Source organism: Halichoerus grypus, chromosome 11 (genome assembly GCF_964656455.1).
Source record: "Halichoerus grypus chromosome 11, mHalGry1.hap1.1, whole genome shotgun sequence".
Lineage (NCBI taxonomy): Eukaryota > Metazoa > Chordata > Mammalia > Carnivora > Phocidae > Halichoerus > Halichoerus grypus.
In genome coordinates this window covers 4,944,552-4,972,235 of record NC_135722.1, presented here as the reverse complement: position 1 = coordinate 4,972,235, position 27,684 = coordinate 4,944,552, and the positions used below count along the sequence as shown (strand labels likewise).

The window sequence follows — 27,684 nt, the reverse complement described above, 5'->3', positions numbered from 1 at the left end:
AAGTCACTGGCCCTGCACTGGCTCCTTTAGGGTGAGCCTGGCTTCACTCCTTCCCACAACTCTCTTAGCACTTCCACAGTTATTTACGACAGAACTCTAACTAAGATGACATGACGGCTTATACTAGTATAATAGTTACCACTCTTTCGTTGCCACGATTTTGGCTCCATTTTGTTCGGATGAGTATCGATTACAAGGCAGTATTTCAAATCCACTGTCAGTCGCAAACATTCGCAAGTAAATAAATACCTAAAACAGGAAAAAAAAAAAAAAAAAAGAAAATATTAACTTTGTATTGTTTATCCAGTTAGACTTGCTCAGAATTATAAAAGCAAACCATCACCAACAACGTAAAACATTAAAGATCATTAAGTAACAAACTCTGTTGTTACTTTAAAATCTCACATATTTGAGTACCTAGAAGCTTGGCCAAGTTCCTCTAAAAGTTCACAGTAAATTTCACCTTTAGATGACAAAGTTTTCTCTTTGGAGAGTCATACAAACGATCTTATGTATGATTATAACTTCACATTGCTCAGCTTTATGCAAAATTGATTTAAAGTTTCAAGTTCACTAAAATTTAAGCTTTAGTTTTCTCTACTCTTATCCAAACAGAAAAACAGCATTAATCTTATCAATAAACCTACATGTTCCTTGAATAATTTCTCCTGCATTTTGTTCTTGTTGAGAAAATAATGCCGTGCCCATTCGCCTGAAGTCAAACATTTGAAGGCTTTCTCCAAGTGTTCATCTTTCTTAAAACGTTCAATGACTTCCTTTAGTTCTTCTTGCCTTCCCTTAATAGGCCGAAATCTGAACAAAATCAAAACATCCACTTTAGTTATCTGCTATCATCCCTGGGCCACTGTTGCGAGTTTCTGAGATAAGAGATTAATAAACTAAAAACAGCCAGACTTAACAAAAGATAATCATCAATAATCCTGAGAATTATGCTCAAGTAACAGCGATCACCAGGAACTAGAACTTCTCTTTCTTCAAACTATACTTTGATATTCTTATTTTACTATTACCTCATTTAACTGATAAATGACCAGATGACTCAAACGAAAGCTGTCTGATTCCGGCTCATACTAGCCATATACTTTGGATGGTACAAAAGATCTAAAACAGAATGTGTCTAATTGAGAGTTAGAATGACAAGATTTTTTTAAAAACATGCAGAATTCAAGCCAGAAGAGTGCAAGGCAATGAGCTTCAGAGGGATGAAGCAAACAAAATCATGCCATAAACAACATTCTGTATGTGCACAGTTAGAAAAATCCCAAACCAACTAGTATCCCAAGAGGTCCCGAAATACACCCTGATGTTCTAACACCCATGTCAAATTAATCTTTGATAACTCCATTCAGAGAGCAAAGAGTTTTGCAAAAAGCACAACTCTAGCGGTGATACTGATAAATTGGTGATTTCAAAGAAAAAACTGTCGGCGTAGAATTCTGAAAGGCTTCTATAATAAAACCAGCCATGCTTTCAGAATACTGTACAATCGTGGTCCAAAAAAGACTTCTGTTTGTAAAGCCCCTTATTCTAAAGCTGTGTTCTCTCAGTAAAACGTGTAACTTGCATCTTAATTTCAAAATTTCTTCTCACGTCAATTTCTTTTGGTTTATTTTCCCAAATAAAGTTCTTTTGTTTTGTTTTTGGAATGTCCAGCAACAAAAAAGGAGCTAGACTGCTACTGAAATAAACTGTTAAGAAAAAACTATTAGGGGCTGAGGAGAAAATAGATTTGAACTCCGCATCTTACTACTCTGGAACAATTAAAATTGCACGTCTTGCAAACCCTGAACACACTAACATGGAAGTAAGATCTGGCACAAACTCTAGCACAGGAAGTATCCAAGCAGAATTTTTTTCCAGGTAAGCTATCATAAAGGTCTCCATCACATTTCAGTGAGATTTTAAGCCACAGTATCTCACCACAGATTCTTTATTAGGCGCTGTGTACACAGGTGGTGTGGAGGAAAATATGAGCAAAGACACAACCACTGCTCTTGAATGGAAAACCCCTTTGGGACTAAGAGACACATACATGCATCCAATGGTTAAGCAAGGCATCGTTATGCTACTTCAAGTTAACAGGGCACAAACTACACGCTACAGCACTTTCAAGTATGGAAACTAACGGAGGTGTAAGGTCTATTTGAGAAGGGGTTTTGGATTTGACAGTGATGTAGGCAATGAGGAAAGTGGTGATTTCAGCTTTCTAAAGAAAAAGCAGATTATTACCATAGGCAGGAAAAAATCAAAAGGCAGCAGGCAAAGTGAGGGGAAGTCTAAGCAGAGGATCTTAATGAGGGTGGATTCAAAGAGTTGAACAAGGGCTGAGGGAGCCAGCTTGGCCAGCAACATTTAGGGAAAGTACTAGAACAAGGAAGAGGAAAGACGTGAGCCCCTGAGTGGGGGGAATGCTGTTTACTGGACAGGACCCATATCCACTCTAGAAATGCAAGCTGACACCGCTAGGAACTAACTAGCCAGAGTGTCAATAAGCTGCTCACAACTAGTAAGCAGAACTATGAGAAAGACTTCAGGCACATCCTAGAGAGATCATATGAATAAACGGACAATGCCCTATATTATTTTCCATTTCAATCAATTAGCATACCAGCCCTCACAGGCAGGTGAGTGCAAGTCCTTTAAACAATTCAGAAGGTCTTTAACTAAGCTGTCAGAATACGGTGTCAGAGAACCATCGTTAAAATGATCTAAAAAAACCACCTGCAGAATTGTGGAAACATCCATACTTCCACACAGATAGAATACTAAACTACTTACTTGTAGCCACCACAAGCTATTTTGTCAAGAGTGGGTTTCTTAGAAAACCTAAACCCTCCGTGCCGCAATGCTCCACTATGAAGTTCCCTGCACAGGAAGGACAGACAAGACGCCCCAGCAGCTGTCAGCTAAGGCACACCTCCTCTTCGAGCAAGACAGAATGTGAAATGGTGGGAAACAGATAACCCATGTTTTGTGGAGGAAACAGAAAAGCAACAGTTCACTTATAGAATGAATATGAGGACTCATCTATGATGTTAAGTGGCTACAAAGCACAGAAACAGCCAAGCCATCTTTCCAAGTTTAACGTGGAATCGACCAACGGTGACACTGTGTTTTAAAATAACCGCATGGCTTGATGCATTAGAAAGCAAGCCAAAGTCAGGGCTAAATTCACCTAAAGCTCTTGAGAACATGTCAGAAAAATAAGCTGCAGACGTGGAATGGATGCTGCCTATTCCTGACAGGCCTTCTGTGCGCTCTCCACTTCCTGAAACACGTTCCTCTCTCTCTGAAAATGCCTGTCAGCTCTCCTTAGTTTTGCTTACTCTTTGTTCATGATGCCAAACAATTTATATGCTAAAACCAACACAAAATAACCAACCTGCGATTTAGTAATAGTCTGCCTTTGTTTCTGCTTTCCTGACTTCTACTGCTTCGAACACAAACAAAACCCCCGAAACTGCCCCTTGCTACTACTCACTGGCAAGAACCCCTATTTCACTTAAGATGTAATTTACTGTCAGAACTTACTGTCTCAGTTGGCTGCTATAGGCGTGAAATGACAGTGAGGCAAAGGAAGAAATGGTTCTGGGTGCAGACAGGAAGGGGATGAGACAGTTGTTTTCGATAATCCTACAGAAGTACATCAAAATCACCTGGCTGACAGCTCAAGTCAAATCCCATTATAACAGATACTGCGGGAAGATAAAATTACTTAATAACATAAGATTGTTACAACTAATAGAGCCAGAGCAAAAAGGCACTGAAGACCCTGGAAAAAAGTGTTTTTCTACTATTGAGGAGAAAAATACCCTTTGTCCTCTCCTTAACCACAATCATTCTAAACCTACCATGCAAACTGTACAAAGCTATCCTCACACCATGGTTCTTAAAGCTAGAAGAATATTTAGGTTATGTGAAACAATGCTCCTGTTCCATAAATGAGGAAAACAAGGCCTAATGTAAGGGCTGTTAACGGAGGGACTATTATTACCCGGCCTTGTGCCCAGTCCTACTCTGTCGTGTACGACTCTGAGCGTCCTCTGGTGCTTCATGATCAGAATAGGATTTGACTGAGCACAGCACAGAGCCCAGCCAGAGACTGCGAAAGGGGTGGACACAAATATACACTTTTGAATTCAGTATCTGGGAGGTGGCAATTAGTGTGGCAGGGGAGGCAAGAGACAGGAATTTGGCATTTCCAAATCAGTATGTCCCTCCTTCCCTCTCTTAATACAAACTTTACAACTTTAAATAAACCAAACATTCCCACACCTCTGATCAATGGCTGGTATAAGAAATACAAAAATATGTCACTTAAATCATTTATTATTAAAAAGGGCAGAAAGAAACATGAATTCACACTCCCACACACCTGTTCCCCACTCTTTCCAGAGACTGACTTCCCAGGTTTTCTTGCTATTTGGTTTTTCTGTTTCCAAACCCAAGTGACCAGTGTGGCAATGAAGGGAAGTTGCGGATTTGTATTAGCTGTACTACTGTGCCCTTCCATTAGCATGTACACCCAAGAGCTGACTGGAGGGAGCAGGAAAGAGGAGGGGGACAGAAAAAAGGGAGCAAGGGAAGGAGAGAGGAAGAGAGAGAAAATGCTCAAATATTTAAGATATAAAATAAGAAGACGGTGAGGCAACATTGTGAACACATTTCCCCCTCTGAAGAAAGTTCAGCTGCACACGGACAGTTGGTAGATGCTGAGGAATCATGCTAGAACCACAGCTCTTCATTCCTTCTGGACCTGAAAGGAGACAATCCCCAGACACATACCTGGCTGAGTCCTGCAATCAGTGCTCAGCTAATCCCAGGGAGTGACTCCTGATCTTTTGATGAATGCTTTCTCTTAAAATTACCCTGTTATGGAGTACAAGTGGTTTTTTAAATACAGCTATTACTATGATCAAACTATTTTAAAAGGTTTGCAAAATGTTCTAAAAATCGTGTTTATGCTGACACCTCCAATTATTTAACACAAAAGAACATCATAAAGATTGAAACAGGTTAGCTGGTATCTTATTATTGTTTGTAATGCACTCTACCTACCTCACAGGGTTGTTGTGAGGAAAACTGTCAGATTTTGAAAAATGCCTTGAGCTCCTCGAAGGAAAGGCGCTATATAAATGCAAAAACAAACAACAACAATAAAAACTATTTGTATAAGTTGTATTTATAACTTCGAAACAGACTTACAATATTAGTTGTCCCACAAGTCCTTAAAACGCTGTGACACTCAAGAGCTTTGTGAAGCCGTGGGCAGACTCAGCATATAAACAAAGGCCAAGATGCCGAAAATCTCTTTCCCACACGACATCCTTTCCCCCTTGATTACATTAAGTTAGAAGGCCTAAAAATGTCTTTGTTTTCTAATCAAGCGCTTGATTTTAAAGTGACATTTAAAGTGATTTATAAATTTACACCCCATACTGGATATGAAAAATCAAATACATAAATAAGCAAAATTAAAATTAGGTGGTTACAACAGTAGAAGGATGAGACAAGCCGAGTATAATTTGGATTAGAAAAATAGAGAAAAGTTCCAAAAATCCTGTGAGGATTCTTCCCATTTCTTCATCGTGTTATTTCCTGCTCAGCGTCCCCCACTCCCCAGGAGACGGAAACCTCCAAGTCGTGCCGCCTACAACAAGGGGCATCACGGAAGGCGTCCACCCCTGCTTTACACTATCACCTGTCCACGTGCTTTCTAAAAAATTAGAGACATTAAAAAAAAAATCAGAGGCATAACCAGCAACTCTGTTCTCTGGTTAAAAGGAAGAATTTCATTTTCATAATGGACAGAAGTCAACTAAATCTAAATATTCCCCAATAAATTGAAATTACTACTTTGTTTATACCATTTCTAGATAGTCATGCTACAACTCTAACTTGTTTGTAAATGTAGGGATTTATCAAGATTAAAACATAAGCATTCATAACAGAGCTGGGGAAATTCTTAAACTGTGAAGTATCTACTGTATCTGAACATGGTTTCTGACGGTACACCGCGAGAAGTAGAGGGAGGGGAAGAGGCATAAAACAGAGAAACTGAAAAAGGACAATCAAATTACAGATGTACAAACATGGGAACGAGGAGATCACTCCTACAAGTGACAGACAGCTTGGACAGTGAAGATCCAAGCTCCAGTCATGTCTTTCATACCCCAAAGAGAAGTCCATAAGCTTAATAATTTAAGAAACAGTCAAAATTATTCTAATGCAGCACCACTGATTTTCCTCATTTCCTATAAAATGCTATCTTTGAGAATGACATAAGTCAACATTCTGATAAATTCTTGCTCAAAAGGTGAAGAATTAGAAGACAGTTTTATTTTCAAGTTCACGAAGATTAAATGAACACATATGCCTTTCACTAAGATTAACAAGCTTCATTAATAAAACTTCTGTGTATTCCCTAATGGTAGCTTACAAAAGCCTGTTAAAAGACCTTTGAGGGGCGCCTGGGTGGCTCAGTCAGTTAAGCGGCTGCCTTCGGCTCGGGTCATGATCCCAGGGCCCTGGGATTGAGCCCCGTGTCCGGCTCCCTGCTCAGCGGGGACCCTGCTTTTCCCTCTCCCTCTGCCTGCCACTCTGCTTACTTGTGCTCTCTCTCTCTCTGTGAAATAAATAAATAAAATCTTAAAAAAAAAGAAAAAGACCTTTGAAATGGGAGCGCCTGGGTGGCTCAGTCAGTTAAGCGTCCGACTCAGGTCATGATCTCAGAGTCGTGGGACCGAGCCCCATGTCAGGCGCCATGCTCACTGGGGAGTCTACTTGAGGATTCTCTCTCTTCTCCCCCTCTGCCCCCCCCCACATGCACGCACTCTCTCAAATAAATAAATCTTTTTTTAAAAAAAAAAAAGCCTTTGAAATGAACACCTCTAGTAAAGGTGGACAGCGCTCGGGGACACAGCCGCATTGCCTGCTCAGCCACGTGGGCCCAAGGTGCTCTAGAAAGGGCAGAGCACAACCATCTACACCACCTATGGCTACTCTAGGAACTCCAGGAGTAGAATTACATGTTGTACTGAAAAATACAAACAAATGTTTTCTTCTGAATGTTTAATGTGGTTTAACTAATTTAAGATCCTGCATTTTAATTTAGGGTTATCTGGATACAGTAGTGTCTTGAATTTTAATAATATTTGTGGAGTAACCCTGAAGTTTACATCTTAGGACTGCATGTTTTTATTTATTTTTTAAAAGATTTTATTTAGTTAGAGACAGAGCAAGAGTGTATATGCGAGAGCACGGAAGGGAGGGGGGAGTGGGAGAGACTCTCAAGCAGATTCTGTGCTGAGTGCCGAGACCAAAGCGGGGCTCGATCCCACAACCCTGAGATCACAACCTGAGCTGAAACCAAGAGTCGGACACTCAACTGACTATGCCATGTGGGTGCCCCAGATTGTACATTTTTAAATGAACCTAGGAAACTACTGATAAGGAACTTTTTATCCACTCATTATGTCATAACAAAGCTCAGTAGGCCAGATGGCCTAGGACCTTGCTATTCTAAGTATAGTTGGCAGCTTGTTAGAAATGGAGCATCTCAGGCCCCAGCCCACAGCTACTGAATCAGAACCTGCAACTGAACAAGACTCCCCAAGTGACTCACATGAAAACTAATTATGGGAAGCAGTTGTCAAGGAGGACTTTTATTTAAAAATACGAGTTATTTCCTATTGCAGGAGCCACTAACAGGTAACTGCTCATCTTTTGGAACAAAGAATGGCTGGGGGAGAGGGGACCGAATACACAGGAATTCTTTCCTAAACCACTGAAAATTTTATTGTAATTCTGATGCAATGCTTCCTAAGATGGCTTACATGCTTCCATATTTCAGTATACAAGGCATAATGAACATGACCTCTTTCTTCTCTTGCTTGATGACTCCAGGTCATAATTATGGGCCTTTACAGTAATACCCTGAGTATCTCTAAGACTATTATGTGAAAGTGAGTCACATTTCTTAAATATTATCAGGATCTCCTAGGAGAACGGGTGCTAGCCTCACTGGGGAAAGAAGGGAAATGGACTTAAAATAATGCAGACCAGATTTTAATTGGATACTAGGGCATCCAGTCCTGCTGACTTTCCAGACAACAGTCATCCACCTGCCTACTTACAAAATTTAGGTATCTATCCTTCTGATGGCAGGGAGCTATTTAAATAAGTTCTCAAGTCCACATCCACTTGTCACTTCATTTTATAGCAAGAAAAGGTCTATGATGACAGAAAATCACATGAAAATACCAAAGGCTCGGGGTGCCTGGGTGGCTCAGTTAGTTAGGCAGCTGCCTTAGGCTCAAGTCATGATCCCGGGGTCCTGGGGTTGAGCCCCACATCAGGCTTCCTGCTCAGTAGGGAGTCTGCCTCTCCCTCTCCCCCCTGCTCATTCCCTCTCTCTCTCATTCAAATAAATAAAATCTTAAAAAAAAAAAAAAGAAGAAAGAAAATACGAAAGGCTCATTTTTATCTGAATTACTTCTTTCTGGATTTAGAATATAATTGATACAAATGAATCACACTGTCTCTTGTTTTAAATTCTAGCAAGGGACCGAATTAAAAGGGGAAAAAATGGCACAAGATTTCCTCTAGTCACCTTTACTCACCAATTCTTCCCTCCCCCAACTATTGGTGACTAGTCACCTGGTGATCAAGTCCCTCTAGGGCTGTCACTGGCCCTGGAGCTACAAACACCAGTGCAAGTGTGAGGGAGGTGGGCGGGATCAGGGCCCTAGAACTGGCTCGACATTCTCAGTCCCTGCTGTTACACTCTTCCACCAGCCTTGAAAACCCTTTGCCACTCAAGTTAAGAGGTAAAGAAAAGTTGTAAAGTTCCGACTTAGTGTCCGGTGGCAATTATGAAATTATCTAATGGCCTTTTTTGGGGGAAAGATGATGTTTAAGAGAATATAATAGATTTAGAAGCAATGTAATACTATTTTATACAGGCGCCTTCTTAGCGCAATGGGCAGCGCTCAGTCTCATATTTTATACAGATGACATGTGATACTCAATAAAGCACTTACGCATCTCTTTTCTTATCTGTGTACTGAACAAAAGCACATCTTTAAAAATACTCACTCTTACCATGATTAGCTGAATCTCAAAGGTTAAACATGATGGCAAAATTCTCTATATACAGTTGCAATTATTTAAGAGAAGAAAAGTCTACAATAAAATCATGAAAACAACCCTGATGTAACCTACTTTGAGCAGAAAAAAAATCATATACATTTTCAAGTTTCACAAGATTTTTCTTTCAGCTAAGATAATTATCATTAACATTTAAAATAAAATATGAGATGCTCCTCCAGCTTTATATTTTAATAGAAACAGCCTAAGATAAAATAAGAACACAGAATTAAAACTGACAAGACCCTTGGAAGCTTTTGTTGCTTTTCTTGGCTCACATATAGAAAATCTTCTACAGCAAAGATCTTTCCTTTAATGTCATTTTAAATTCTGACTAAAAGTAAAATTAGCATCTCTTTTCTTAAATTCAACATCATCATCTGCTCCACTTCAGGATAAAGACTTACAATTACCTAGTATTCATTTTGTGTGTTTGAAAACCTAAATAGGGATCAAGAACCAAACTGGTCGCCAGATCATCATTCTCACAGAGTTCCTTGGCAGACATTCCAGAAGATGGTACATATCGACTCTGTCCTTCAAATCCCGAATTACCATTACCTACGAAAAGAAAAAGAAAGAAAAGTAACTCAAATAGAAAACTACTTATATTTACCTGTTAAACCTTTAGCTTCACTGCCCTCTCAAGCTAGTAATTCAGAATTGAAATTACTTGTTTCAATCTGTTTAATTAAGAGCTGAGTACCTTTTGCATAAACAGAAAGCCAAATACAGTAAATAATGGAGAGTATTTTGGTTAGTAGATGATGATATCAGGTTTCCCAAGAACAGGGTCTGACTAGGTGAGAGATCTTGGGCTCAAATGCCTTACTAGCCCCTTGGAGGAAGATGAGAAACAGGGGATGAGTGGATGCTCATTACCATAGCAAGACAGCATCAGGAGCCGTTACAGATGGGGGGAGGGGGGAGGAAACAAGTAGAGCACAAGAAACGCTCTGCAGTAAGTGCCAGAAGGGTGGACCTCAAGGATCAAAAGGAGCCCTGAGGAGATCACTTCACCTGCCTGCTTTGGGGCAGGTGGATGAGAACTATCCCCACCTGGCAGGCAAAGGGTTCAGAAACTCAACTGGAAGAGTTAGGTGGCAGAAGCGGGTTAAGTAGAGAGAATGACAGGCCGATTTCTAGCCTGTATGAAACAAATTCTGAACGAATGGATAAGAACAGGGAAGTGCTGGGCGCCTGGGTGGCTCAGATGGTTAAGCGTCTGCCTTCGGCTCAGGTCATGATCCCAGGGTCCTGGGATCGAGTCCCGCATCGGGCTCCTTGCTCAGCAGGGAGCCTGCTTCTCCCTCTCCCTCTGCCTCTCCCTCTGCTTGTTCTCTCTCCGTCTCTCTCGCAAATGAATAAATAAAAATCTTTAATAAAAAAAAAAAAGGAAAAAAAAAAAAAAGAACAGGGAAGTGCCGGAGATACCTAAGTGAAGTAATTTGGTTTGGTGGGGAAGAAACACAGCGCAGAGAGAGGACAGGAAGGCCACACTCGTCCGGGTGAAGTTTCATCGGTGCTCAGCCATGTAGGTCAGCGATAGTCTTTTCAGCCATGCAATTATGCTAACAGTATAATCTTTTTTTTTTTTTTTAATTTTTTTTAAGATTTTATTTGTTTATTTGACAGAGAGAGACACAGCGAGAGAGGGAACACAAGCAGGGGGAGTGGAGAGGGAGAAGCAGGCTTCCCGCCGAGCAGGGAGCCTGATGCGGGGCTCGATCCCAGGACCCTGGGATCATGACCTGAGCCGAAGGCAGACACTTAAAGACTGAGCCACCCAGGCGCCCGCTAACAGTATAATCTTAAACCTCTCACAATTAAGGTGTGGAGGAATGAAAGACACAGTGAGAGGTAACCTTCTTTTCTACACTCTTTCAAAAAACAAATTAACACTAAACATCTAAGTCCCTATCAGAAGGTAAGTATATGTTTTGCAATCAAACCATTTGCACGTAGGTATGTAAAAGCTAACCAGGTTGGTATATTTTCTATTTTCTTTATTGAAATGTAATTCACAAACCATAGAATTCACCCATTTAAAGCATACAGTTCAATGGTTTTTAACGTATTCACAGAACTGTGTAGCCATCACCACAATCAATTTTGGAACATTTTCATCACCCCCAAAACAAACCCCATACCCATGAGCAGTCATTATCGATTTTCCCTTCCCCCAGCCGTTGGCAACCACTAATCTACTCTCTATTTCTATGGATTTGCCCGATCTGGAAATTTTGTATCAATGAAATCGACAATATGTGATCTTTTGTGATTGGTTTCTTTCAATTAGCATAATGTTTTCAGGGTTCATCCATGTGGTACCATACAGCAGTACTTTATTCCTTATTATGGCCAAATAATATTCCATTGTGTGGATAGATCACATTTTATTAGTTCATTCATCAGTTGATGGACACTGGGCTGTTTCCACTTTGGGGCTATTATGAAAAATGTTTCTATGAACATTCATGTAAAAGTTTCTGTGTATACCTATGTCTTCCATTCTCTTAGGCCCATATCTAGGAGTGGAAGTGCTAGGTCATATGGTAACTCTATGTTTAACCTTCTGAGAAACTGCCAGGCTGTTTTCCAAAGTGGCTGCACCATTTTACATTCCCACCAGCAGTGTATGATTGTTTCTAAATTCTCCACATCATCACCAACATCTGCTACTATCTGTCCCTTTAATTTGACACATTCTGGCGGCTGTGAAGTGGTAGCTTGTGGTTTTGATTTGCATTTCCCAGATGACTAATGATTTCAAGCATCTTTTCACGTACTGGCCATTTGTGTATCTTGGAGAAATGTCTATTCAGATTCCTTTGCTCATTTTGAATTGGAGTTTGTCTTTTACTGCTGACTTGTAAGAGTTCTTTGTATATTCTAAATACCAGTCCTTTACCAGATACATGATTTGAAAATGGTTTTTCTTTCCCTTCTGTGAGTTTTTTTTCATGGTCTTGATGTTTCCCTTAAAGCACAAAAGTCTGTAACTTTAATGAATTTCAATTTATCTTTTATTTTTCCTTTTGTTCCTTGTGCTTTTAGTGTCCTAAGAAACCACTGCCTAGTCCAAAGTCATGAAAACGTATGCTTATGTTCCCTAGGAATTTTATACTTAAGGTTTTGATCCATTTGAGTTAATTTCTCACACATACTATGAGGTCGGGTCCAACTTCATCCTTTTGCATGTGGATATCCAGTTTTCCAGCATCATTTATTGAAAGACCATTCTTTCCCCAATTAATTTTCTTGGAATGCTTGTTGAAAATCAACTGATTGCAAACATGAGGGTTCATTTCCAGACTCTCGATTCTATTCCATCGATATATGTCTGGCCACATGCCAATATAACACTGTGGTTTTGTATTAAGTTTTGAAAATGAGGAGTGCATGTGTGCCATCTTTGTTCTTTTTCAAGACTGTGTTGGCTACTCTGGGTCCCCTGAATTTCCGTAAGAATTTTAGGACTGGCTTGCCAATTTCTCTGCAAAGGAGCCAATTGAGATTTTGACAGGGACTGTGTTCAATCTGTAGATCATTTGGGGAGTACTGCCATCGTAATATTAAGTCTTCTAATCAATGAACATGGGATGTCTTTCCATTTATTTAGGTCTTTTTAAATTTCTTTCAACAATGACTTGTAGTTTCCAGAGTGTAAGTTTTATACTTTTATTCTTTGCATATTGATCTAACCTGCTGAACTCATTTATCAGTTCCAATAGCTTTTAAGTGGATTCCTTTTTATATACACAATCATGTCATCTGCAAACAGATTATTTTACTTCTATTTTACTTCTTCCTTTCCAATCTGGATGCCTTTTAGTTAATTTTCTTGCCTAACTGCTGTGGTTAGAACCTCTAGCACAAGGCTGAATAGAAGTGGTAAGAACAGATATTATTGTCTTGTTCCCGATCTCAAGGGAAAAGCATTTAATCTTTCACCATTAAACAGGACATCAGCTGTGGGTTTTTGTAGACGTCCTTTATCAGGTTGAAGAATTTCCTTCTATTCCTGGTTTGTCGAGTGTTTTTACCCTGTAGGGGTCTTGTTGAATTCTGTCAAATGCTTTTTCTGCATCTAGTGGAATGATCCTAGGGTTTTTGTCCTTCATGTTATTGATGTGGTAGTATTACATTAATTTTCAGATATTAAGACAACTTTGCATTCCTGGGATAAATCCCACTTGCTTATGTTATAGAACCCTTCCCACTTCTTGCTGGATTTGCTTAGTATTTTAGTGAGGATTTTGTGTCCATATTTGTTAGAGATATTGGTCTGTAGTTCTTTGGGTATTTTTTGCTTGTGATATCTTTGGTTTTGGTGGCATAATAATAGTGGTCTCATTGAATGAGGAAGTGCTCCCTTACCTTCTATTTTTTGGAACAGTGTGTGAAGAATTGGTGTTAATTCTTCTTTAAATATCTGCCAGTATTCACCAACAAAGCCATCCAGGCCTGAGATTTTCTTAGCAGTGTTTTTAAAAAATTACTGATTCAACCTCTTTACTCGTTACAGGTTTATTCAGATGTTGTATTTCTTCTTGAATCAGTTTTGGTAGTTTGTTCTTTCTAGGAATTTGTTCATTTAACCTAAGTTATCTAATGTGTTGGTATCCAGGTGTTCCGAATATTGAGTTGTAATCTTTTTGTTACTTCTGTGAGGCAGTAGTAATGTCCCCTTTCATTCTTGAGGCTTCTCTTTTTCTTGGTTAGTCTTGGGTAAAGGTTTGCCAATTTTTTTTTTTTTTTTTTTCAAAGAGTCAACTTTTAGCTTTGCTGATTTTCTGTTGTCCTTCTACTTCTCTATTTGTAAATTTCCACTCTATTATTTCCTTCTGCTTGCTTTGGGTTTAGTTTTCTCTGCTTTTTCTGGTGTTTTAAGGTAAGAAGTTAGGTTACTGATGAAGAGTGATCTTTCTTCTTTTTTAATAGTTGTTCACAACTATAAATTTTCCTCTAATCACTGCTTTAGCTGCATCCTGTAAGTTTTAGTATGTTGTATCCTCATTTTCAATCATCTTGAAGTACTTTCTCATTTCTCTTTGGACTTCCTCAACTCATTGGTTATTTAGGAGTGTGTTGTTTAATTTACACATATTTGTGATTTTCTCAAATTTCTGTTATTCACTTCTAATTTTACTCCATTGTAACCAGAGAACATATACACTGTATGATTCCAATCCTTTAACATTTATTGAGGCTTGTTGCACAGCCTAGCCTATGGTCTACCCTGAAGAATGTTCCATGTGCACCTAAGAAGAATGTGCATTCTGTTGTCATTGGGTGGTCCTTTATACAGATGTCCATCAGGAAGAACTAGTTTAGGGTACTCTTTAAGTCTTTCTTCCCCGTTGATCTTTTGCATAGTTGTTCAATTCATTATTGAAAGTGGGAAACTGAAGTCTCCAAATTACTGCTGAATTGTCTATTTCTCCCTTCAGTTTTGTCCATTTCTGCATCACGTACTTTGAGGCTCTGCTATTAGGTGAAGTCACCGTAGTTACTGAGGATGGAGCACAACTTTGTTTTGCTTCATCGTTGGCTCTCACTTTGTACCATTCTTGTCTAGTGACATTCAATGTGACGCTGTCCATCTTCACACTCGCTGGATTTTCCCAGCCTGTCCTCAGAATTGGTCTACTCTTGGCAAAGTGTAGCACATGTAACGATCATTTTCTACATTATTATGTACCTCCAACAATTAAACTAATTAAGACCTTTTGCTCTATGATGCACAAAAGGAGGCCAACAGCCATTTGAAAAAACAAACAAACAAACAAAAACAACCAAAAAAAAGTTGCCTAATTTACTGACCAGAGCCAATACCACCTGCTACGGTCACTAATTTCTCATTTCCTTCAGGTTCCCATCACATGCTCCGGGGTGAGCAGGTGTCCGTGAGGAGGAGAATCTATTCAGTCTTGGGCTCTCTAACTCCTATCCCAAGCAGGGCTTTCTGCCTAGTTTTTTACAGAAACAGTGACCTGTGCTGATATGGAAATGTTAAGCGCCCTGGGCCCAATAAACTGCATGAACCTCTAAACAGTAGGAAGATAATCAGTCGGAACTGGTGCAATCTATGTGAAACTGCTGCAAGTCCCAGGAAAATCCAACTCTACTCAGGGCAGGGAAACCGCAACATAAACTAAAACTACTCTGTAGGGGGGCTAAATTAACCTCAGGAGAAGCAAGAACTTAGAAAGCTATCCTCCTCAACATGGCCGTACGCGGTTGGATATCTTCATGTAGCTGCCTACTTAGGTTCACACTTATCCTGGGGCACTTTCCTGCTCTCAAAAGAACTACTTCCTGAACTCTTAACAGTAGCCTCCTTCTCACCAAGAGGTAGCAAGGTAAAAAAGTAACTCATTATCACCAGTGCTCCAGTGTCAGGATAAACGACTATTCACCCCGTAAAAATAGAAGAAATGGCAACAATTTGGGAAGCTGCCCTAAATTCCACTTCTCCTGTAGAGATGACTTGATTATTCATGTTGCTAAGTTTTCAAAGAAAGACATACTTATACTTACATCAGATGTAAAAAATATGATTTGAACTTATAGGAAATCCAGTGGCAGCACTTTAATATTTTTTTATAGAACAGATGAAGCACTCAGGTATACATTCTACAAAATATAACTTAGGTCATGGATATAAGAGCATAATTATAGTTATCATATTAAGCATTAAACTAGAGGTATGCACATCAGATGAGAATAAGAATTGTTATAACTTTGAAAGGGTAAAAAAAAAACCCCAGTTAACTGTGAGAACATGAACAAGCGTTCTGAAAACAACAGAGACAGAATATATGTTACAAGCCGCAAAGAATTACCGGCCAGATCACAATGAAAAGGACAGTCGCACTGTGTACATACATCTGCTTGACCTCCTCTCAACTGCGTGTTTGCCAGCCTTCGTGGCCTCCTTCCCCGTGTGCTGCAATTTTGATGGACTCTGCTGATGGTCATTAGACAACTTGCCTCCACTCCTCCTGCCATTCACCACCATGTTCTTGGATTCTCCCAACCACTTCATGCCCACAGACCGCCTGACCCAGGTGCATTGAGTCGCTCTCTTCAGATAGCTCAGAGAATAATTCCAACGTTCTCTCCTGACAGAAACAAAATATAGAAAACAAAACCGGGAGGTAAATACATAAAAGACCATACTACCCGGACCCTTGAGAAAGATATAAAGTATTAAGTCTTTGGTGCTGGGAGCCGTGGAGGAGCGGCAGGGCCACGAGGAGGGAAGAACGGGAGCAGCCAAGGCCCAGCCGCCGCCGCGGGCGCCCCACCAAGCACACCAAGTCCGTGCAGAGCAGATCCAAGGTGTGCCGCGGCGCTGCTCAGGGTCTCCAAGGACAAGCGCACCCTCAAGCTCACTGAGGAAAGGGCGGGGCCACACATCTGTGCCAAGAGGGAGAGAGAGGAGCTGAGCGACTCCCTGGCAGCCATGAGGAAGGAGCAGCCAAGGACCGAACCCCACCCCTCTGTAGGTCATAAAGCCTTTTTTTTGGGGGGGGGGTAATTTAGTAACTAACATTTCCACTCTTTAAAGACCACTTGGCGCCCCAAGCCATCCAGTGTCATGCTGAGGTCTCCAGCACCCCCAGACTCTGAGGGGAGCTCACCCTGCCGTGCACATTGCTCGTGCTGTGCATAGACTGGTAAATAGTAAATGCTCCGTAAGTACTTACCTTTCAGTTACCAGTAAGATTCATTCTGCACCTTGTTATGTTGGCATTTAGGTACACCTCAACAATCTGCTCAAATGACATGTTTTGGTAACAGCACATTAACTGTGAGTAAACTACCAGGAAGTTCTCTCTTCTGTTATGAGGAAAGCTTAGGAAAGAGTATCTAAGTTAAGCTTTGTCCACAACAGCTTTGTCTTTTGTTGTTAATTTAAAGTCAACGGTCAAGGTTCTTCAGAGACTGATACTCAAATATCAAAGTATTGCCCATCATGAAATGTCTGCCTTTACAACAGCAATGAAAACTGAGAAATTACATTTACTAATACAGAGCTATCCTTCACCATCTGAATTTTAATTAGCTGAATTTGGGAACTGAATGATTTGGATAGTGAGGGATGCTTGTAATTTATAAGGACCTTTGCAAGTAAGGGTAGAACAGGTTACATTTTGCCGGTAATGGAACGAGAATAGGGATGTCCATGGCATCACCTCATTATGGAATTATGCTTTATTATAAATCAGACTAAAAGAGTTTCAGGATAAGAAAGTGCAAACACACAGAACTTCAGAGCTAAAGGGGCTTTAAGACCCTAGTACAGCTCCTTCGATTTGCAGACGGAACCACCACCACAGAGGCTGAGAGGTCCCATGGCCCGGGCCACACCATCGGGCTGCGGCAGAATGAGGAGAACCCAGCACTGCTGCCTGAGGCTCTCTCACTACCCCACACAAAGGCCAATTTCCCTTAATTTTTTAAAAAACACAAATGATACATTATTTTGAAGTACTTCTAGAAATGTACACCTGGTCAGGGCGCCTGGGTGGCTCAGTTGGTTAAGCGACTGCCTTCGGCTCAGGTCATGATCCTGGAGTCCCGGGATTGAGTCCCGCATCGGGCTTCCTGCTCAGCAGGGAGTCTGCTTCTCCCTCTCACCCTCCTCTCTCTCATATGCTCTCTCTCTCTCATTCTCGCTCTCTCAAATAAATAAATAAAATCTTTAAAAAAAAAAAAAGAAATGTACACCTGGTCATAACTCTAATGATACCCAACAAAAATACAAAACATTAATTTTTAAAAAATCCTTATTTATTTTAGAGAGTGCGTGCACATGTGCAAGTCGGGGGAAGGACAGAGGGAGAGAGAGGATCCAAAGCAGACTCCCTGCTGAGCGCAGAGCCCAACGTGGGGCTCATTCCCACGATCCTGAGATCATGACCTGAGCCAAAACCAAGAGTAGACGCTTAACCGGCTAAGCCACCCAGGCGCCCCGGAACTACTTTCTGTATTGTTTTAAACTGTAAAATACTAAAGTTATAACCTGACCTCTTCAAGTCCTCTTCTTTCTCAAGGTGCCTCTGCTGTTAAAGGCAGTGAGTGAAGCCCCTGCCCCCGCAAAGACGTGGCAGGAATCACGGCCACTGTGGACAGCAACCCCCCTACCACCTGCCCTTCTGCCTTCTGCTTCACACCCTGGTTCTGCACCTTCAGAGGAAAAGAACAACAAGGAGAAGGTAAAGTGCTTTTGGTCCTTTAGGAAGTCCATCTCAAGAATGCCCTCCTAGAACACAGTTTATGGAGCATGACTGAAGAATGTGTTTTCAGGACTCAGGAGTCCTAAATACCCTTCAACGGTGAGACATAAAATAGAACCACATGGAACAGAAAAGAGCAATTAAGAGAGAATTAAGAGAGAAAAGAAATAGCAAGTTATCTCTCCAGAGAGAATCCTGAATCCCAACCCCGATTCTCACTCAGAGATAAAAAGCAGAAAACCCGGGATGAAGCCCAGCAACTTGTCCTTAGTAAAGCCCCCCACGTGGTTCTGAAGTAAACTCCAGTGTGAGAACTATTGTTCTCAGTTACTTACTCATTCACTTGATCATTTGTTGGGGCAAAGAACAGATGCCAAAATTTTAATCTGAGGAAATTATACCTATTGACCCAGTTTTTTCCCTGAGAATTAGGAAAGTTTGCCAATAAATCATTTGAGTAGCACACTTCAGCTCAGTTCATGGAACAGAGACTGAGATCCACTCTAACTTATACATAATTTCAACTAAATTGAAGATTAATGATCCATCCAAACTGGAGCAAACTCATAACCTTTAGTCTCATTTATACTGCAGTCAACTGATATTATTTTGTTTGAACTTAAGTACTAAGGTATCACTCTGTCAATAAGAGAAAGTGAAAGCTGAATTTCACTAGTATGAATACACTGCACATGTCTGGATATATTCTAGCGGAGGCTCCAATACTCTCCACTTGTCCAGATAACAACGGTTGTCATTGAGACAAAAAACTTCACTTATGTTCAAATGAATTATTTTGTAAAACCAGTTCTAGTGAAACCATCAGAAATTTGGGAGCTACTTATGAATTTCTAGCTCAAGGGGTGCCTGGGTGGCTCAGTCGGTTAACGGTCTGCCTTCGGCTCAGGTCATGATCCTGGGGTCGTGGGATTGAGCCCCGCATCGGGCTCCCTGCTCAGCGGGGAGCCTGCTTCTCCCTCTCTCTCTGCCCCTCCTCCTGCTCGTACTCGCTCTCTCAAATAAATAAAATCTTAAAAAAAATAAATTTCTAGCTCAAAATGAATATACACTCTACTAATTCTCTGGTCATTGATTGTTCTGCCCTCCTGAGTGTGGAATCTGTTCTTGTTGGCATGGTTTTCCTGTAAGACCACAAGCTGAAAGAGTACTTACATATTAAAGGTGGAGATGGAATTTCAAAGGCTAACACAGCTGATACACTAGTAGACTGTGGAGAAACAGAAGTTGAGGACACTGGGTGGCTAGCAAAGTCTAAAGGTTTCACAGCTCCCACGGAGGTCCCACTCCCAACAGAAGCAAGGGTGCCGTCTCTCTGGCCTGGGACACAGATGGCTCACACAGAAATACCACCATGGTCTTGGCTTGGTTGACAGTGTCTGAGCTAATTGGCCACTAACTATATTTAGAAGTAAAAATTACCTGAAATTTATCCCAAAATTAGAAGAAAAAAATTTTAAGAAAGGAGTACTGGCCACTCCTTAAATGGCGTAACAACTACAAATCTTTCTGTTAGGATTTCCCAATACAGTTGACCCTTGAACAACATGGGTTTGAACGGTGAGCGTCCACTTCTTTGTGGGAAAAAAAAAAATTTTTTTTTTAAGATCTTATTTGTTTATTTGACAGAGAGAGGCACAGCGAGAGAGGGAACACAAGCAGGGGGAGTGGGAGAGAGAGAAGCAGGCTTCCGGCCGAGCAGGGAGCCCGATGCGGGGCTCGATCCCACCACTCTGGGATCATGACCTGAGCCGAAGGCAGATGCTTAATGGCTGAGCCATCCAGGTGCTCCGAAATTTTTTTTAATACAGTACAGCACTATAGATGTATTTTCTCTTACTTATGCTTTTCTTAATAACATCTTCTGTAGCTTTACATTATTCTAAGAATACAGTGTATAATACATGTAACATACAAAATTTGTGTTAACCATTTATTTTGTCTCAAAGGCTTCTGGTCAACAGTAGGCTGTTAATAGTTAAGTTTCTAAGGAGTCCAAAGTTGTTTGTAGAATTTTGACTGCACGGGGGGGGGGGGTTCAAGGGTGTGTAAAAATATCAGGAAAATTATTAGACATCTACTATATTCCTGTTCCAGGCCCTGAGGATACAGCAAAAAACAAAAACAGGTTTCTGCCCTCATATGTGCTTATATTCTAATGAAGAAATCTCTAGGAAATAACAAGTTAACAAATCAACGCCAGAGAAAACTTGGAGAAAATCAACTTGGAGAAAATAAAGCAGTTTGTAAGTGGCAGGGAGTGCTTCAGGTGGTGCAAGGTGCGGGGGGGGGGATGCCAGGCAGCAATGGGGAGCATGCACCAGCAAAGGGCAAGCACAAAGCTGGGGGAGAAAAGCAGGGAGTGTGCAGAGGACCAGCATGGTGACTAGTGTGGCTGTGGTGGGGTGAGTGGGGCAGGGGCAGAAGGGAGGTCAGACGGGACGCTGGAACATGTAACAGAGGGCCTCCAAGCCACTGCTGAGACTTGGGCATGAACTCTCAGGGAGATGGAAAGCAGGAATGACGTGGTCCAAGTCACCATTTTAAAGGCCCACACTAGCTGCTTGCTACGTGGAGAAAAGCTCACAAATAAATGCTTTTTAAAAAAGCAGATTTAATGCCACTACAAGTAACTGGGGGACATGAGAGAAAACACCAGTTAAGAGGCTACTGCAATGAACCAGAGGATACTGGGTGGGGGCTTGGAGCAGCACAGGTGGTGAGAAGTAGCTGGTTTCGAGATCTCTTCTGAAGGTTCGAGGATAGGTTCGAGGATAGGTTCGAGGATAGGTTCGAGGATAGACAGGATCTGTGAAAGAAAGAGGACTCTAATATGCCTCTGAACTGAAGGACACTTTTTACAGAGGTGGCAAAGACCACAGGAAGCTCAGGTTTTGGCAGGGGTTGGGGCACAGGAGTTTGGTTTCGGTCATGTGTGAGATGCCCAGCAGAGACCAAGCAGAGACGCCGAATGGGCCTCGGGATACAAGGGCCTGGAGTACCGGTCAGGCTGGTCAGAGCACTAATGGGACAGGAAATCACCTGGGGGGTGAGTACAGATGAAAGAAGTCTAAGGACAGAGGGGGCAGCCCTCAAGACGAGGAGCTAGCAGCAAAGGATACTGAAAGGGGCAACTAGGGAGGGAGGGAGGAGAAGCAAGAGCAAACAAGGGATCCGTGCTTCAGGAAGGAGTGACCCACTCGGGCACAGGCTGCAGATGCTCACAAGGCAAAGCTCTCTCTCAGGAACTGAGACTCACGGACAGGATGGGCCACTGACGATCTGAGAGCCCCTCTCAAACGACAGAGAACTTCTAAAATGGACGTGAGTCTTGAAACATGGGCTTGTGGGGAGAGTTAGATGGCAGAGAGGAACGTAAGGAATAACGAACAGAAAGAGTCCTAAGTTCTAGATCATTTGTTTCAAATGAGAGGAGAAAATTGCACATGACTGAAGGACACATGTAAATTAAACTCAGAGAATGGGATGATGGGAAGGGGTTAATTTGAGAATAGCACCCCTTCAGAGAGTTTATAAGGATCTTTCTTTAAAAAAAAAAAAAATTGGGCGCCTGGGTGGCTCAGTTGGTTATGCGACTGCCTTCGGCTCAGGTCATGATCCTGGAGTCCCGGGATCGAGTCCCACATCGGGCTCCCTGCTCGGCGGGGAGTCTGCTTCTCCCTCTGACCCTCCTCCCTCTCATGCTCTCTGTCTCTCATTCTCTCTCTCGCAAATAAATAAAATCTTAAAAAAAAAAAAAAAAAAAAAAATTAAGTTTTTTTCTGGGGGACGGAGCCCCACATCAGGCTCCCTGCTCCGCGGAGAGCCTGCTTCTCCCTCTCCCCCTGCCACTCCCCGTGCTTGTGCCCTCTCGCTTGCTCTCTCTCTTTCTCAAATAAAATAAATAAAATCTTAAAAAGTTTTTAAAAGAACAGGGTAGTTTTCTATTGGAGTGAGAAAGACCATCTGAGTGTAAGAGGGCGGAGTTCCTGAGGGCACTGTGCAAGGCTCTGCTCCATCTTTATGGGTGTTCACAAGAATGATGCCAGCGGGCTCCAAGGAAACACAGTTGTGCCAATGCTCCGGGCCAGGCAGCACCAGGCCCCCGAGGCTCACCCGGTCTGAAGTCAACAGGAAAGGGGGATTCACCTCACGGGGCTTCAGTGGACCAACACGTGGGGAAGGAAGCACCTACTTCAGATTCTACCATCAAACATAAATTTTATTTATTTTTTAAAAGATTTTATTTATTCACTTGAGACACAGAGATACAGACAGAGCGCGCCTGAGCAGGAAGAGGGGCAGAGGGAGAAGCAGGCTGCCCGCTGAGCAGGGAGCCCGATGCGGGGCTCGATCCCAGGACCCCGGGATCAAGACACGAGCCGAAGGCAGACGCTTAACCATCTGAGCCATCCAGGCGCCCCTTAAACATAAGTTTTGAAAAAGGCAGGCAATTCGTGATAATACAAAATGTATTTGAAAACCGCTAAACTAAGAGTTGCACTTAAAGAGGAAACTTTTTAGGGGCGCCTGGTGGGCTCAATCAGTGGAGCATGTGACTCTTGATCTCGGGGTCGTGAGTTAGAGCCCCACATTGGGTATAGAGATTACTTAAAAATAAAAAATCTTAAAAATATAGAAGAGGAAACTTGATACCATAATACCACTACGGTAAGAGGCACACAGGCGCACACCACCCCCACTCGTCCCAAATCACCAACAACATTCCTCGTCTTGAGGGGAACGGGATTAACATTAAAAAAATTCCTGCCCCAAATGTTTACTATTTATAATTAGAAAAAACAACCAAACAAAAAACCTTCTGACACTTGAAAAATTTTCAAAGGAAAGCACAGAGTTGTTTGGTTCCTGTCAAGTACCTGTACTGTCCCCAGCAGTGACAGATCCTGGACAAATGTCAATGACCTCCTCTCCTTCCACTGCCCCCTTGTGGACACACAGGGGGTTATAAACTGTTTAGTGACTTTTGACTTAACTGCTCATGCCCAATTTGAAAACTCTGGTACCAATCCTTTCCTACTTAAAGCTTTTGGACGTTTCCTGCTGCATGTCTTAAACACAAACCAGGATTTTAAAAACTGTGTCAAAAAATGAAAACACTGATTCTAAAAGAATCAAGAATTTTCATTTAATTCCTGCAATATTACCAAGAATTCTCTAACCAGTTTACATGTTGAACTTATCTCAGTTTATCGTGGAGAAGTTATCCAGTGACAAAGAAACAAGTCCCAAGGGGTTGAGAACGTAACACACATTTTTAAAAAGCAGACTCCAGCTTGCTGGAGGACTTCTGGAAAACTTCACCGAGAAAAAGCAGAGCAAACACTTTTCAAGCGATTCAGCTACAATATGCTGAGAAAACAATTCAAAACACCAAATGGTTAACAGTATTATCTCTGGAGAATGAGATCATGAGCAATTTTTTTTAATAGATTTTTTTTTTTAAGATTTTATTTATTTGACAGAGACAGCGAGAGAGGGAACACAAGCAGGGGGAGTGGGAGAGGGAGAAGCAGGCCTCCCGCAGAGCAGGGAGCCCGATGCGGGGCTCGATCCCAGGACCCCGGGATCATGACCCGAGCCAAAGGCAGATGCCCAATGACTGAGCCACACAGGCGCCCCAATTTTTTTGTTACATGGTATGTTTTTCACAAGGTTCAACTTTCCAAAATGAGCATGTATTACTTTTATAATAAAAATTTAAACATATAAAAAGGAAAATAAAACAGACATCACAAAAATCATTCTTCATCATTCTTATGTATGTAAGTTAAAGCCAATTTCTAAAACCTTAAATACAGGAATTCAACATCAGGTAAGTCACATGTCACTGAAATACTTCCACACGTTTCTGATGCCTTTGCTTGTGGACTGACTCTGTCATGTTCAAGTGCCACAATCCCAGACTCCCCGGAGCTTTGTATTTAAAATAAGCACAAGGAAGACAAACACAAAGAGCATAAAAATAAAAGAAAGCACTATCCAAAGAGGAGACAAAAAACAAACACACACACCCCAAAGGAACAAAAGCGCCCACACTGGACCAGGAGTGACCGCACAGGCTAGGGTCAGTGCCAACAATGTCCCACCAGTGAAGTAAAAATCCGATTTCCATTCTAGGCTCACACGCCGGGCCTACATGCAATAGCAAAAACAAAAGTATTTGGAAATCGTTATGAACCACCATTAACAGAACTTACCTTGCCGGTGCCTATGAAGGTCTTGCATGACGCAGCCCTGCCCCCTCTCCCCTCACTCCGGCTACAACTCCAGACACAGCCCAGTTCTCATCCTGCTAGTGTGCTAGGCGCGTTCCCTACACAGGGCCTTGGTACTTGGGATGCTGTCAAGCTGCCCACCAGCCCCCGCCCCCAACGCCAGTCCTCCATCCCATAGACTGCCTTGTTATACGCTTTCTCTCTCATGGCGCTTAGTACAACTGTACTTACTTCTTCATGTAATAACTTGGTAATACTCGGCTTCCCCACTGCAGTGTACGCTAGCTAAGGTACACTTTCGTATCACTGGAACCTAGCACAAGGCCCAGCAGACCAGAGGTCCATCACATCACATCCCCCCTCTGGTCACAAACCTAACTGCTACATGTGAGCCCAACTGGTGATTAGTTCTTTCTCTTAAATCTGAAGTTACAAAAGGCTCTACAATAATAGATCAAGGAAACAAATCAGTCTTTATCAATGGTTATTCCAAATCCATCTGTAGTCAATATATATCCAAGGCTCCATGGAATCCTAGAACGATAATTCATACTATCAGGCCAATATAAGAAGCCCCATGCAGCTATCAGAAGCACTTGTGGTCAGTATTCCACATTATAATACAGTAAGACTGTAATACACTTTGACGAGACAGTTACCTGCCAGTTTGTTAGAAGACAACCATGAATCATGATCACACCTGTAACCTTACAACCTGCTCCTATAAATATTGTCAGAAAGAAGTGTCATTTGAGAAGTTAGATGACTAAGTATCGTTGCTGCTTTCTTTCCCAGCTTTGGTGGAGTCAAACTCATCAAGCATTTTGCTTCAGCCCATTTAACAGCCTCCCCGAGCGGCCTCAGGTGGCAAAGCCCCATCCGACCCAGGCAAGAGATGGCACCTGACTCAGAGCAGTTTCTCACAATGCATAGTAAGATATGGCTAGATTAAGATAAAATCCAAGATAAAATGATGGCTAGAGCCAGCACTATTTATCATGCTGAACTGGTTGTGCTAACTGCTCCAAAGGGCTGAAGAATGGTCCCCAAAGGTATCAGGTTCTAATGTGGAACCCGTGAATATTAGCTTATAAGGAAAAGGGCCTTTGGAGAGGTGATTCAAATTATGGATTCTGAGATGACACAGGTTATCTGAGCAGGCTCTAAATGCTATCGCAAGAGGCCTTACGAGAGCGGCAGAGGGAGCTTTGACACCACACACTCAAGAGAAGGAGAGGCGAGGACTGCAGTGACATGGCCACCAGCAGAGGAACGCCACGCAGAAGCTGGCAGAGGCAAGGAACGGATTCTCTCCTACGGCCTCCAGGGGGAGACCTAACATACCGTGACTTTGGCCCATTGAAACAGATGGTGAGCCTCGGGCCTGCCCAACTGAGAGTACATCTCTGCTGTTCGAGGCCACCAAATTCGTGGTAATTTGTCACAGCAGCCACAGGCAACTAATACAGAGACCATGACAAAATAAACCAAAGTGAAAATGCTTTACAGTTACCAGACCCCCAAAACACATAAAATTCACAGGAAAAACTCTTAAAGGCCTTTGAAAAGTTGTTTTAAATATACTTTAAAAAAAAGGCCATCTTCCCCCTTCAACTGCAAGTGTGAGTCGTGGCTACAGGGAGAGCTATATGGATTTTGAAGATAAAGCTAGCATCTCAATTACACATTTAATTGCTTTAACCCCAGATAACCAAGACCCTCCATAGAAGTGTTACGATTGAACATTTTTCTATTAATGTAAAAATTTTACAATAAAAATGAAAACTAAAACTCTTAGCTAGGATTTTTCATTTAGCAGAACATCTGAAACAGCAAAACTGCACTACTGGTAAGTCCACAATTAGATATTACAACACTTAAGCCTGCTGACCTGCAACTGGGTATGTAATAAACTACCCCCCCATTGCCTCAGGACAAAAAAATATTAATTCTCGTTTCCTTATTTACCCAGTAATACCCAATATTCATCCAATACGTATCACAACAAAGGATTTGATATGAGAATGATTTGTGTCTTCAATTGTCTTGGTAGGTATTCCCAAAATAAAGGTTTTAGCTGATGTGGTTGTTGGGAGAAATCCTGCAAAAACAAAACAACTTGCTTCCCCATCTCGCCACATCTGATCCATCTGCTTACCTAGTAGTGCCTATAAATAAAATCAAGGATGCTTCCTTTGTTATTCCTCCCTGAGACCCACACAGCATTTTACTTTTCTATGAACAGATGCCACCTAGTGTCAAAAGTCTGTAAGTACGGCCCACGGTTCCGCAGAAGGGGCGAGGTAAGCAGAACAAAGAACAATCCATTCTTACCGGGGCAAAGACCTGGGTGAGGAAAAATTTGCAAAAGCTGATTCTTGGGCCGGGTTTTAAAGGCCAAGACTAAGTCTGTCACCTGACAGACTTTGCAGGACGCAGCGCACACAGGGTTCAGAATGGGGCTCTGGATGGAGTCCATGCACCTAAGTTCCACTCTGACCCCATTCATTACTCTCTAGCAGTACAGCTATGGACAAGTCCTTTAACCTCACAAATGCCTCGTAAGTAAAATGAAAATAGGGCCTACCTCCTCGGTTTGGCACATGGATCAAACGAGCAGAAATAGCTCATGAAGATCTCCAACTGTCCCCTCTTTTCAAGGAATGAAGGCAGAAACAGAGGGTCAGATACATTGATGCATTGTTCACAAAACTTCCCCTCCATTCCTTATCCTACCATAACTCTCCCAAGAAATCACATCACCATTTCCATTAAAAAGAGCACATATTTTCAAGAAAATAAAAGGACTGGGGTGCTAATTTATGAGAAAGACCCAAGACCAGCTTTGTTTTTCCTACTGCTCCTTAAGAGAAGGAATGTGGCTTCTGGCAACAATGTAGAATTAAAAATCATACCAAACTACATCTCACACATCAACATCCAGGGGGATTACAGATTTTGTTACAGTGGAAGTTAGCCTGTTGTGTTTCTGGTAAGATTTTTTTTTTCTT

At 41.7% G+C, this 27,684-nt stretch overlaps 1 protein-coding gene across 4 annotated transcripts in view; it reads right to left on the bottom strand.

The window, feature by feature from the left end:
* Positions 1 to 27,684, bottom strand: part of KMT5B (lysine methyltransferase 5B) — a 55,911-nt gene that overhangs the window by 19,508 nt on the left and 8,719 nt on the right. For 3 of the 4 annotated variants that reach the window (XM_078057712.1, XM_078057710.1, XM_078057714.1), the window contains exons 2-6: positions 16,060 to 16,295; positions 9,582 to 9,729; positions 5,080 to 5,148; positions 648 to 813; positions 140 to 249 (exon numbers count right to left, since the gene is read on the bottom strand). In XM_078057712.1, the coding sequence (XP_077913838.1) occupies positions 140 to 249; positions 648 to 813; positions 5,080 to 5,148; positions 9,582 to 9,729; positions 16,060 to 16,219 (653 nt within the window). In that variant the 5' untranslated portion in view covers positions 16,220 to 16,295. The remainder of the gene's footprint in view (positions 1 to 139; positions 250 to 647; positions 814 to 5,079; positions 5,149 to 9,581; positions 9,730 to 16,059; positions 16,296 to 27,684) is intronic. The other variant, XM_078057711.1, reaches the window with a different exon arrangement.